The 12501-nt window shown below is 37.3% G+C and overlaps 1 protein-coding gene across 2 annotated transcripts in view; it reads right to left on the bottom strand.

Moving 5' to 3' along the window:
• Positions 1 to 557: 557 nt before the first annotated feature.
• The window catches only part of LOC127868559 (nucleolin-like), a 33849-nt gene continuing 21905 nt past the window's right edge, over positions 558 to 12501 (bottom strand). For both annotated transcript variants that reach the window (XM_052410428.1, XM_052410429.1), the window contains 8 exons: positions 12222 to 12364; positions 11562 to 11691; positions 8567 to 8715; positions 8159 to 8282; positions 5110 to 5228; positions 3839 to 3925; positions 1300 to 1352; positions 558 to 986 (listed from right to left, as the gene is read on the bottom strand). In XM_052410428.1, coding sequence (XP_052266388.1) covers positions 1324 to 1352; positions 3839 to 3925; positions 5110 to 5228; positions 8159 to 8282; positions 8567 to 8715; positions 11562 to 11691; positions 12222 to 12364 — 781 coding nt within the window. In that variant the 3' untranslated portion in view covers positions 558 to 986; positions 1300 to 1323. The remainder of the gene's footprint in view (positions 987 to 1299; positions 1353 to 3838; positions 3926 to 5109; positions 5229 to 8158; positions 8283 to 8566; positions 8716 to 11561; positions 11692 to 12221; positions 12365 to 12501) is intronic.

The raw sequence follows: 12501 nt of genomic DNA, 5'->3' as shown, positions 1-12501 counted from the left end.
TTCGAAAGGGGGCATAAAAACAAAAATACAATTAAAGAAAAAAAAGTAACTCTTAACTGGACTCGAACCACTGACCCCTGGAGTAAAAGTCTATCTCCTATACCACTAGGCCATTGGCGCTACTCAATGCCTGAGGAATTTTATATTATATATAGGCAATTTTCGTGGTATCACAAAATGTAATGACAACAAAAAAACTCCAAATTATAAAATCATTTCGCGTTGCAACACTTTATAATTTTCAGGTTTTTAAATCGTCAAAAAATGCATATTATGGATATTTTAGAGCATGGTAAATGTTCAGTATTACTGTTTTCTCATAAATATCATAACTAAATCGAAAATTTGCGAATCTGAAACAACTTTTTTTAATTTTGTCAATTTACCCAAACGTGAAAAGGCCCCTTTAAGAGTCCTTTCAGGAAACGGATATTAAGAGAAAAAATATTTTACATGATCTGTATTGTGAATATTTATTTACCCAATACTTTTTAAACCAGTCTTAGTTCCCGCAAATAAATCACTCAGCTACTTCTACAAAAGATAAGAATAAACAATTGTTCTTTATCAATCTATTTGTATTGGAAAAAATGACAACATATACCAGTATATGTATGAAAAGCAAATTGGTTGGCGATGTCATGATTGGTGAAAACACATGAATTTCATATCATCTGTTGCAAAATCTATTATTACATGAAAATAATTCATAGTTTCATCTGCTTTAGACACACAACAGTAATAAAATGAGATTAAACAGAAGTCTGTTATGAACAATAATTAGTTTCAAATACAAACTCAAAAATATAAATGTAAAAACATAAGACAAAAACAAATTTACATGCTAAAATTGATTTAAAAGATAATGATAACAAAAAATGATTTGACAACAACACATGATGGTTTGAGAGAGGTCTACCAGCGCTTGGACCCTCTACCTCCCCGACCTTGGAACCCCCAGTTGCCACCGCCACCACGACCACCACCTGAAATGACAGCACATAGGTCAAGTAAGCACAAACTATGAATACTGAACATTTAGTCTGTGTATTGATCTGTTTAACATTCAACAGCCTATTTATATATTTATATTTTTATATATAGTATATGTGTTGCTAATAACACATGTATGCTCAAAATAGATGTGTATCGTTACTTACTATTCCTTTAACACACAGATAAACCAATATTGAACGTAAATTATCTGTAAGCGTTTCCCATTTTCAAAATCGCAATTGGCAATCAAATTTTTAAGCTGGTGATCAAATCAAAGTGTGAAAAGAAACTGGTGAGGCTTACAGGTGGAGTAACAACATTCTTGATTTAGTAGCGCTGTGTTTTCTTTTGTCGACCTTCAATTAAAATCATTTCAACAATTTACATTCATTTTTGTTTCATTTCTTTATTTTCTCTCCAGACCTATGAAAATAAATCCAGTCAGGTCAGATTTTTCTCGTGAGAGTATTGTGCGTTATTACGCATAAGTTTCCCTCAACTACTTAACCAAATACCATATGTCACATAAAGAAATTATTTCAATCATAGATTAAAATTAAGAGGTTAAACGTGAAATGTGGATAATTTGTAGTTTTGAAGACAAATAACGGCCCTTATATGTTACTTAAACAACTTTCAAATAAACAAAACTATTGTCAAGCAATATAAGTCCCCTACCGGCTCCACCATTGTCAGAAATTCCACCATTTTCAGATTTTTTTTAACGGTATACATATTTGTTGCCATAGCAACCAGAATTTTTGATGTAGAAACAAAATGAAATGACGTGCATAATGTCCATATTGCCATCTATCCATATTTCAAGTTTCATGAAAAAATATTAAGAACTTTTAAAGTAATCGCAGGATCCAGAAAACCACCATTTCAGCAGTAATTCTAGTCTATTTGTTGCCATAGCAACCAGAATTTTTGACGTAGGAACGAAATGAAATGACGTGCATAATGTCCATATTGACTTCTATCCATGTTTCTAGTTTCATGAAAAAATATTAAGAACTTTTTAAGTTATCGCAGGATCCAGAAAAGTGTGACAGACAGACACTGACTGACGACTGACAGACGGAGTGCAAACCATAAGTCCCCTCAGGTAAAACCGGTAGGGGACTAATAGAACAAGTATTTGTGGTATATGTTGTATTCACAAAAGGGTTTTCTTCTCTTCTTTATTTGAACTTTCTTTCAGGAATATGTGTCATGTGTTTGAAATATTATCAAAACGTCAATCTGATAACATATCCCTTTAGAGACAATCATTGACATGTCACAACAGATGGTGACAAATTCATGAGGCGGTATATGTACATGGGCTCGGAGGGCATACTATTGTCAGTCCTTATGTCCTTAAATTTCATAAGAGACGTACAAATACGTCCCTACATGCATTTACACTGTGTTAATAATTACGCAGGTGTTAAATAGCGTAAGTAATCATTAATGTTGTAAATTTACAAACATGTTTTCATTCAAATAAGATAGTTGCGCTAATGCACACAGCGAACTTAAAGAGATATGCATAGAAAATTTCAGCCTCAAACAATTTTGCATCAGATGTAATTCTTTTGGTTACATTTTACGAATTTGACTCCACAAAGTCAACTTGCATTAACCTTAAGCTTTTTAAAGAACATTATTTGAATTCTACAACACTGTTGATAAAAAAAATTGGGTAAAAAGGCGCTGTTTGTCAAAGATCAATATCAGATTGTTAAATTGCAGGCTTATAGGCTCCTTTGAATGACAGCTGGCAAATAATGGCTGTTCAGTTAGCAAAGTGGTTGAATATTTGTTTTGTCTTTTGTTTATGTTCTTTAAACAACTATTTACCTTTCAAAGTATCAGTTTGGCAACACTATTTCCATAATGGAAGACTCTTATCTTATAAATGGGCCCTTGGTATTTTAAGCTGTGTAGCAATTGAGCTGCACTTTGAGAAAATGGTCTTAAATGCATGTGTTTAATGAGTCTTCCAAGATTAGCCTGTGCAGTTTGCACAGGCTAACTTGGGATAACACTTTTTACCTTAACTGGTTTTTCTTAAGAAGAGACTTCCTTTCAACAAAAAACAACAACAATGCCCCCTGCTGCGCTTGAAGCCGCACAGCAGCTGTTTTAAAAAATTGTCAAGTCCAAGGCCCATAACTTTGCCAAAAATCAATGGACCAGATCATAAATCACATGTCATCTGTAAGTCATGCAGGTTGATTCAAACATCACAAAGGAACTGAATATCTTAAAGTGTTTCGTAAAAAATCTCCGGAATCAAGTTCTTATAGAAAAAATATTCAAGTCTTAGACCCATAACTTTCCCAAAAATAAATGGACTCGAAAAAAACTCACAATTCATCTGTAACTCATGTAGGTAGACTCGCACACCAAAATATCAAGTCAATATCTTAAAGCAATTGTAACTCATGTAGGTAGACTCGCACACCAAAATATCAAGTCAATATCTTAAAGCGTTTAGAAAAAAGTTTGGAAAATAGAATGCCGGATGGACAGACAGACAGTCCAACTTCTATATGCCACCCTATCGGGGGCATAAAAAAAACACATAAAAGGGGAAAGTGTCATCCCTCATTAACCTGTTCGAACCTAATCTGGGACAACACTTTACGCACAAGCATAAAGCCCAGTTTTCCTAGAACGGGGATCCATTAAGACTTCAAGAACTGAAAGTGCTACTCACCACCCCATCCTCCTCCTCCTCCTCCACGACCCCATCCTCCGCCTCCTCCTCGACTGAACCCTCCTCCTCCTCTCCCCCCACCACCCCGGCCCCCTCTGCCACCACCATATCCACCCCCTCCATAACCACCACCACCACCCCATCCACCACGAGGGCTGAACCCACCCCTGCCACCACGACCACCACCACCGCCGCCTCCAAAACCACCACCACCCATGAATCCTGAAAAGAATAGTTAAGTTTTATTAGTCACAAGAACACAAGTATAATTTAGAATAAAATTAATTTATATGAACAAAATTAAAACAGAAAATCATTTTCTTGACAATGGTAATTATTTGCTGAGAAGTCAAACTAAACAAGTATAAGTTATAAGATAACTTGTTCTGATCACACGATAAATAAACAAGGGACAAAATTGTCACAAAACCAGGTTTCAATATGAAAAAAGTCTGATAAATGGAGACAACTCAAACTGAACTGATTATTCATAGTTACCCCCCTTCTTTAAAAATAAATATATTTTTAATCGTGACAACCTTGACCTTGAAGATATTGACATAATTCTTCCATCCAACACACCGTCCAATGATGGTGAACAACTGTGCCAAATAATTTTAAAATCTCAAAATGAATGACATAGTAATGGCCGGGACAAGCCCATTTATGGCCATTTTTGACCTTTCAACTCAAAGTGTGACCTTGACCTTGGAGATATCGACGTAATTCTTTTGCGCGACACACCGTCTCATGATGGTGAACGAATGTGTCAAATGATTTTAAAATCTCACAATGAACGACAAAGTTATGGCCTGGACAAGCTTGTTCTGCCCGCCCGCCCGCCAGCCCGCCGACATTCGACAATCTAATAACCAGTTTTTTCCTTCGGAAAACCTGATTAAAAATACTTAAGCTTATAAATGTATGTCAAATAAATCTTTTCAAAAAGCTTTTTTGATAAAATTAAAAACCTTTTATAATTATTTACAATTTAAGGAAAAATATCAAACCAGACTATTGCCAAGCAATAAAAGTCCCCTACCGGATCCACCATTGTCAGAAATTTCACCCTTGTCAGAATATTTTTTTTATTTGTTTCCATAGCAACCACAATTTTTGACGTAGGAACAAAATGAAATGACGTGCATAATGTCCATATTGCCATTTATCCATGTTGCAAGTTTCATGAAAAAATATTAAAAACTTTTAAAGTTATCGCAGAATCCAGAAGTGTGACGGACAGACGGACTGACGGACAGAGACAAAACCATAAGTCCTCTCCCGTGAAACCAGTAGGGGACTAATAACTACAATGTACATGCAATGTATAGAATATACATGATCCCACTAGTCACACGATACTGGTGACTTACCTGTGCGGCCCATACCGCCACCACCAGCATTACCTCCAGGTTTGTCGTTGGCAAAGGCAAGCTGCACCTCACGGCCCTGGATCTCCAGGCCATCCTTCTCAGCCTTAGCCTTCTCTGCATCCTCCACACTCTCGAACTCAACAAACCCAAACCTGTGTATATACAATAGCATGTATAGGAAACAAACCCAAACCTGTGTATATACAATAGCATGTATAGGTATGATCTGATCTATCTAGCCCCCCCCCTCCCTTCAAATCTCTAAAACTCAACAAACCCAAACCTGTGTATATAAAATAGCATTTATAGGTATGATCTGATTTCTCAGCTTCCTTCACATACAACAAAACCCATTTGAAACGCACTAATATCAACATAGCATAAACTCTTGTATATCACGTGAGACTGCCACCAATCATTTATTACTGGTAGTATTAATCAATTTTATGAACAAGAGGGCCTGAAAGGCCCAAAGTCGCTCACCTGAGATAACAAGATATTATTGGGACAAATAATCTAGAGTGTTAACAAGGTTTAGCCATTTAAGGAAAAATGCCCCGCCCCCTGGCAGCCATGTTTTTCAACCAACCGGCTTCATTTTTTAACACTCTAGAGTGTTAACAAGATTTTACTAAAGCCATATAAGGAAAAATGCCCCGACCCTTGAAGCCATTTTTTTCAAGCGAGCATAATTATTTTCGAACTCATCCAAGATATCATTGAGACCAATCTTTTGACCAAATTTCATGAAGATTGGACAATAAATGTGGCCTCTAGAGTGTTAACAAGGTTTTACTATAGCCATATATAGCCATATAAGGAAAAATGCCCCGCCCCTGGTGGCCATGTTTTTAAAGCAACCAAAACCATTTTCGAACTCATCCAAGATATCATTGAAACAAATCTTCTGACCAAGTTTCATGATGATCGGAAAATAAATGTGACCTCTAGAGTGTTAACAAGGTTTTACTATAGCCATATAAGGAAAATAGCCCCGCCTGTGGTGGCTGTGTTTTTCAACAAACCGGCATCATTTTTTAACTCGTCCAAGATATTATTGAGATGAATCTTCTGACCGAGTTTCATGAAGATCGGACTATAAATGTGGCTTCTAGAGTGTTAACAAGAGTTTACTATAGCCTTATATAGCCATATAAGGAAAAATGCCCCGCCCCTTGGCGGCCATGTTATTCAAGCAAACGTAACCATTTTCAAACTCATCCAAGATATCATTAAACAAATCTTCTGACCATATTTCATCAAGATTGGACAATAAATGTGGCCTCTAGAGTGTTAACAAGGTTTTACAATAGCCATATAAGGAAAAATGCCCCGCCCCTGGCGGCCATTTTTTTCAACCAACCGGCATCATTTTCGAATGCATCCAAGATTTTATTGGGATGAATCTTCTGACTAAGTTTCATTAAGATTGGACAATAAATGTGGCCTCTAGAGTGTTAACAAGATTTTACTATAGCCATATAAGGAAAAATGCCCCGCCCCTTGGCAGCCATGTTTTTCAAGCAAAGGTTACCATTTTTGAACTCATCAAAGATATCAGTGGGACAAATCTTCTAAGCAAGTTTCATGAAGATCCAAAAATAAATGTGGCCTCAAGAGTGTTAACAAGAGTTTACTATAGCCATATAAGGAAAAATGCCCCGCCCCCTGGCGGCCATGTTTTTCAACCAACCTGCATCATTTTTGAACTCGTCCAAGATATTATTGAGATGAATCTTCTGACCAAGTTTCATGAAGATCAGACAATAAATGTGGCCTCTAGAGTGTTAACAAGATTTTACTATAGCCATATAAGGAAAAATGCCCCACCCCTTGGCAGCCATGTTTTTCAAGCAAACGTAATCATTTTCGAACTCATCCAAGATATCATTGAAACCAATCTTCTGACCAAATTTCATGAAGATTGGACAATAAATGTGGCCTCTACAGAGTGAACAAGGCAAATGTTGACATCGCACAACGGACAACGCACGACGGACAACGCACGATGGACGATAGACAAAAGGCGATCACAAAAGCCTACCATGAGCACGTTGTGCTCAGGTGAGCTAAAAAAAAGCTGCTTATATAATTATGTCAGTGTCTGCTTTCAAAAATATTTGTTTTAACAAACAAATGCCAGCCCTTGATGCAGGACCATTTCTTTGACAGGGTCAAGGTCAGGTTAAAGGTTGGCCGATGGCATGGATTGGCCAAAATGTTAAGCAACAACATTGTATCCAAGAGTTGCAGCATGCTGTGTTGGTTCCATGTGTTAAGAATATGTACAGCTGGAAGGTTATTTTAGATGATAGGGTTGGATTGGGGATGGGCATAAGCAAAGTATCTCAGTATTCTAGCATTGACTTTATTCAAAGGGCAAAGCTGCTAGATGAAACAGTAAAATATGGTAAACCAAGAAATAATCGATTTCAATTGAAGTCTAAATAAGTTATGGTAGATGTGAAGTTTGAATATAAGGCTTCTAAGGGAAATGTGATCCCACAATAGTGTAAATGGTTAAATATCACAGTAACCTACACCAGTGATTAAAAACAGTTGAAGCAAAAAATGTTGGTGCTTAACAAAATGGAACAAGAGCTGTCACCTTAGGATGACATATGCCCCCGAAAAACACTTTTTCGAAACCTAAAAGCAGGTTTCGAAACACAATGCGGACCCTTAGTTCAAGGTCAAGGGGGTCAAAATTTGTGTGCGTATGCGAAGGCCTTGTCCATATACACATGCATACCAAATATGAAGGTTACATCTGAAGCAAAATATAAGTGATGAGCATTTTTCGCAACCTAAACGCAAAGTGTGACGGACAGACAGACAGACGGACATGCGATCACTATATGCCCACCTTAGGCATAAAAATCTTCTTTAAACATAACAGACGGAAAGAAGGAAAGCAAGACAGAAACTGCTCATAAAACCTTCCAGCATCAAGATGACTGAGGACATAAAAATGGGTATGTCAAATAGACTAAAAATCAGTAAAACTTCAAAAACAATGTGTTGAGTAACCATCATATACCATATTTAACTGGTTTATTTTTTACACTCAACCATCACCTACCCTTTAGACTGCCCATATTCATTTGGTGGAATTCTACAGGCCTTGCTGCCTTCAAAGATTTCCTTCAACTCATCCTCTGTCACTTGGAAGGACAGATTTCTCACAAACAGCACTTTTGACGGACCTAAGAGGTAGATTGAAAGCTCTCATAAAATGTGCTGAAATCATACTTAAATTGTATTAATATCACCATCCACTATTTCAATTTGTTATCATTATCTTGTAATCATGTTTTTTAAAAATCCTTATAATTATAAAAGTTTTAAGACTTGAACACTGTCACCTCCATATTTAATGATAAATACCGATATCAATCGGCCACATTCACAATTAATTATACTGGAATAAAGAAAAATACAATAATGAAAATATCATCTACCTGACTGTGCTTTATCAGCATTCCCTTACCGAATTCCTTGCTCTTGGATCCCTGTGAATGCTGACTCTTCTCGTTGGTGTAGTCAAGGAAGATCTTCTCTCCCTTCAGCTCAGCTCCCTGCTTCTCCTTCATCATCTTCTCAGCTGCCTCGTCATTCTCAAACACCACATAGCCAAACCTGCATGGACAGGGAACAAATTAAACACCACAAAGCCAAACCTGCATGGAAAGGTAACCAATCAAACACCACATAGCCAAGCGTGAATGGACAGGGAACCTATCAAACACCACATTGCCAAACCTGCACTGACAGAGTACCTATCAAACACCACATAGCCAAACCTGCATGGACAGGGAACCTATCAAACACCACATTGCCAAACTTGCATTGACAGGGAACCTATCAAACACCACATAACTAAACATGCATGGACACGGAACCAATCAAACATCAAAGGGCCAAACCTGCATGGACAGGGTACCTATCAAACACCACAAAGCCAAACCTGCATGAACAGGGAACCAATCAAACACCACATAGCCAAACATGCATGGACACGGAACCAATCAAACATCAAATAGCCAAACATGCATGGACAGGGTACCTATCAAACACCACAAAGCCAAACCTGCATGGACAGGGAACCAATCAAACACCACATCGCCAAACCTGCATGGACAGGGAACCAATTAAACACCACATTGCCAAACCTGCATGGACAGGGAACCAATCAAACACCACATAGCCAAACATGCATGGACACGGAACCAATCAAATATCAAATAGCCAAACCTGCATGGACAGGGAACCTATCAAACACCACATAGCCAAACATGCATGGATAGGAAACCTATCAAACACCACAAATCAAAACCCGCATGGACGGGGAGCCAAATAAAACACCACATAGCCATACCTGCATGGAAAGGGAAACTATCAAACACCACATAGCCATACCTGCATGGACAGGGGAAACTATCAAACACCACATAGCCATACCTGCATGGACAGGGGAACCTATCAAACACCACATAGCCCAACCTGCATTTACAGTGGAACAAATCAAACACCACTTTGCCACACCTGCATTGACCAATATAACACCACATAGCCAAACCTGCATGGACAGGGGAGGGGGACAAATCAAACACTACATAGCCAAACCCGCATGTTTATGGGAACAAATAAAAAACCACATAGCCAAACCTAAATGAACAGGGAATCAAACACCACATAGCCAAACCTGCATGACAACATCTGATCTTGCATCCTCTTTTCTCTATCTTTTTGAAAAAAAACAATGTTAAATTAGATGTAACACCTGTGTTGAAATCATATTAATTTTTAACAAGAGCACCGCATAACGGGTGCCACGCTCGACTGCGGGTGCAGTTTTGATAAATGAAAGCTTGACATATTATTTTTTTATTTATTTTTTTGAGGTCACAGTGACCTTGACCTTTGACTTAGCGACCCCAATATGGGTGTGGCATGTAGAACTCGTCAAGGTGCATCTACATATGAAGTTTCAAAGTTGTAGGTTGAAGCACTTTGATTTTAGAACCAATGTTCAAAACCCTTAACAAACCTTGACACGGACGGCGGACATGACAAGCTGGCTATGACAATACAGCGATTTTCCTTGTCCAATTGGGAAAAGTACCCGTACCGGTCTGATTGGGAAAAATTGAGTCCTGAAATCCTAAAAATTGGGAAAAATCGAGTCGTGAAATCCTGAAATTGGGAAAATCGCGTCGTGAAGTTTGGGTCTTATTGAATACATCATACAGTTCATACTTAATTGAACATACCCATTTAAATAATCATTTGCAGGCATGCCTTAATGACCATTAAGTTATAAAGTTTATATAAATAACAAAATATTATAAAGAACACACCAAATCAATTACTAGTTGTTTTAATCTCTTTTAAAGCAATGTCTCTCTCTTTCATTTTTGTGAAAATTTCAACAATCTTTGATGTTTGATCATCACTCAGTTGCTTGCATCCCTCCCTGCACAGCATCATTATTGCTGTCAATGTGTCCTGTGATAGATGGTTCCAATTGGTTTTTTGGCATAATATTTGCTATTATGACTCATTTCAAACTACGATAAGGTTACAAACCGACGTAAAACAGTACGCTGGCTGCCTGGCAAAAGAACCGGAAACAGTAACAACTCTATTGATTGAATGCGCTGAATAATAAAACCCGAAATTAATCGAGCGCGTGGTTACACACAACTATACGATTTTCTTTGTTCGCTCGCCGAAAGTTGGTTTTTTACGAAACTTTCTATCGTTTTGAGAAAAAATTCGGACGCTGATTGGGATTTCTCCAGATGCCGATTGGGAATTTGGGAATTTTCGCTCGATTGGGAAAGTACCGTTTTGGGAATTTGGGAATTTTCGTTCGATTGGGAAAGTACCGTTTACCGGTACTTTATAAAGAAGGAGGAAAATCGCTGCAATACCTCGGGTTAAAAAAGACAATTTAGCTCAGAAGAGACTAAATATACAGGAAAAGAGGCTATGCATGGAACGGGGTCATACAAACTCAGAAGGCAGGGGTTTTTCTGCTATGTAAAAAAGGCCGTAAGACGAACCCGTTCCCAAAGCAAACTGACTCGATCCCAAACTAAAATTATAAAAAAAATAAAGAAGTTTCTTATGACTTATGATAATGAGACTCTATATGTCAATTTTATTTTCTTAACAACCTACAAAATATGTAACCATAATTTATATGATTTTTATCCAAAATGGGCAGGAAAAGACCTGTTGTGACAATACTTGTTAATATAAAAAATCCCAATTTGGTCCTTTTTGTTGATAAAAAAATTCCCTAATTTGTCACTTATCGATTAAAAAAATCCCAATTTGACCAGACTCCTTTTTCCAAAATGGCTGGTAAAAAACCTGGAAGGAAGCATGTTTGAATATTTAAGCATTTGTACCAGAGAAACAGATGTTGTATGAAAGAAAATATAATGGTTGATCCTTAAATAATGTTGCCCACTTACCCCTTGCTGGTTCCATTGTATTTCTTGGGTAGGCGGATCTCTGTAATGGTTTCCCCCTCAAAGAATGCTCTGATTTCCTCTTCAGTAATGTCCTCCACAAGGTTCTTCACAAACAGGGTCTTGGAGTCACCTGAACATGTGCAGAACATAACTGATAAAACCACATTACTTATGATTATTATTTCAACTGGTACGTAATGTTCATGCAATAAATCAAAACAAATTATGTATTTAATACTACCCCCAATAAAATAATCAGGAATTTTTAACAAGAGCTGTCAGAAGACAGCGCGCTCGCCTATTTGATTGCTTGACACTATAACGTAAGCCATCATGGAGAAATTGTTCATATTCAATAAGGTCAAGGTAATATAGTCATATTCAAAGTGGAAGAGGACCATAATTGAAACATATTGATCCCTTATGTTTTAAAGAAGTTGTACTTTATAGACGATTCTGAGTTCAGGTATATTTTCCACAATCTATTGAACATTTGTAAAGACATAAAACAAAGTAATAAGATTTTATTTAAAATTTGATAGCAATAGCTTGGGTGGGATGGTCCTTCAAAAATGAAAAATGTCTCCGTTCATCATGTAATTTTGTACCTCAAGACCATATGACATATTTTTAAAGCATAAGAAAGTGATGTAGCATTACCTCCTGTAACTTGTTTTTCCTGTGGCTCATTGCCAGCCTTGGGTTTTGATAGATCAATCCTGACTGGTTCCCCATTCAATTCCTTGCCGCTGAGTTCAAGAGCTTTATCCAGATCTTCAGGCTTCACATCCACATATCCAAATCTGCAACAGTTGGCACAGCCCTTAGCACGATGATAGATCTAAGAGAACTATGAATTATGAGCATGTCCTTTTTGCAGTGTTTAGAACATGGTAAATTATACTCCACAGCTTAATCAAATCAAATTTACACTAGACCA

Source organism: Dreissena polymorpha, chromosome 2 (genome assembly GCF_020536995.1).
Source record: "Dreissena polymorpha isolate Duluth1 chromosome 2, UMN_Dpol_1.0, whole genome shotgun sequence".
In the NCBI taxonomy this organism is placed as follows: domain Eukaryota; kingdom Metazoa; phylum Mollusca; class Bivalvia; order Myida; family Dreissenidae; genus Dreissena; species Dreissena polymorpha.
Note: the sequence above shows the minus strand (reverse complement) of the source record. Positions and strands in the feature narration are given on the sequence as shown.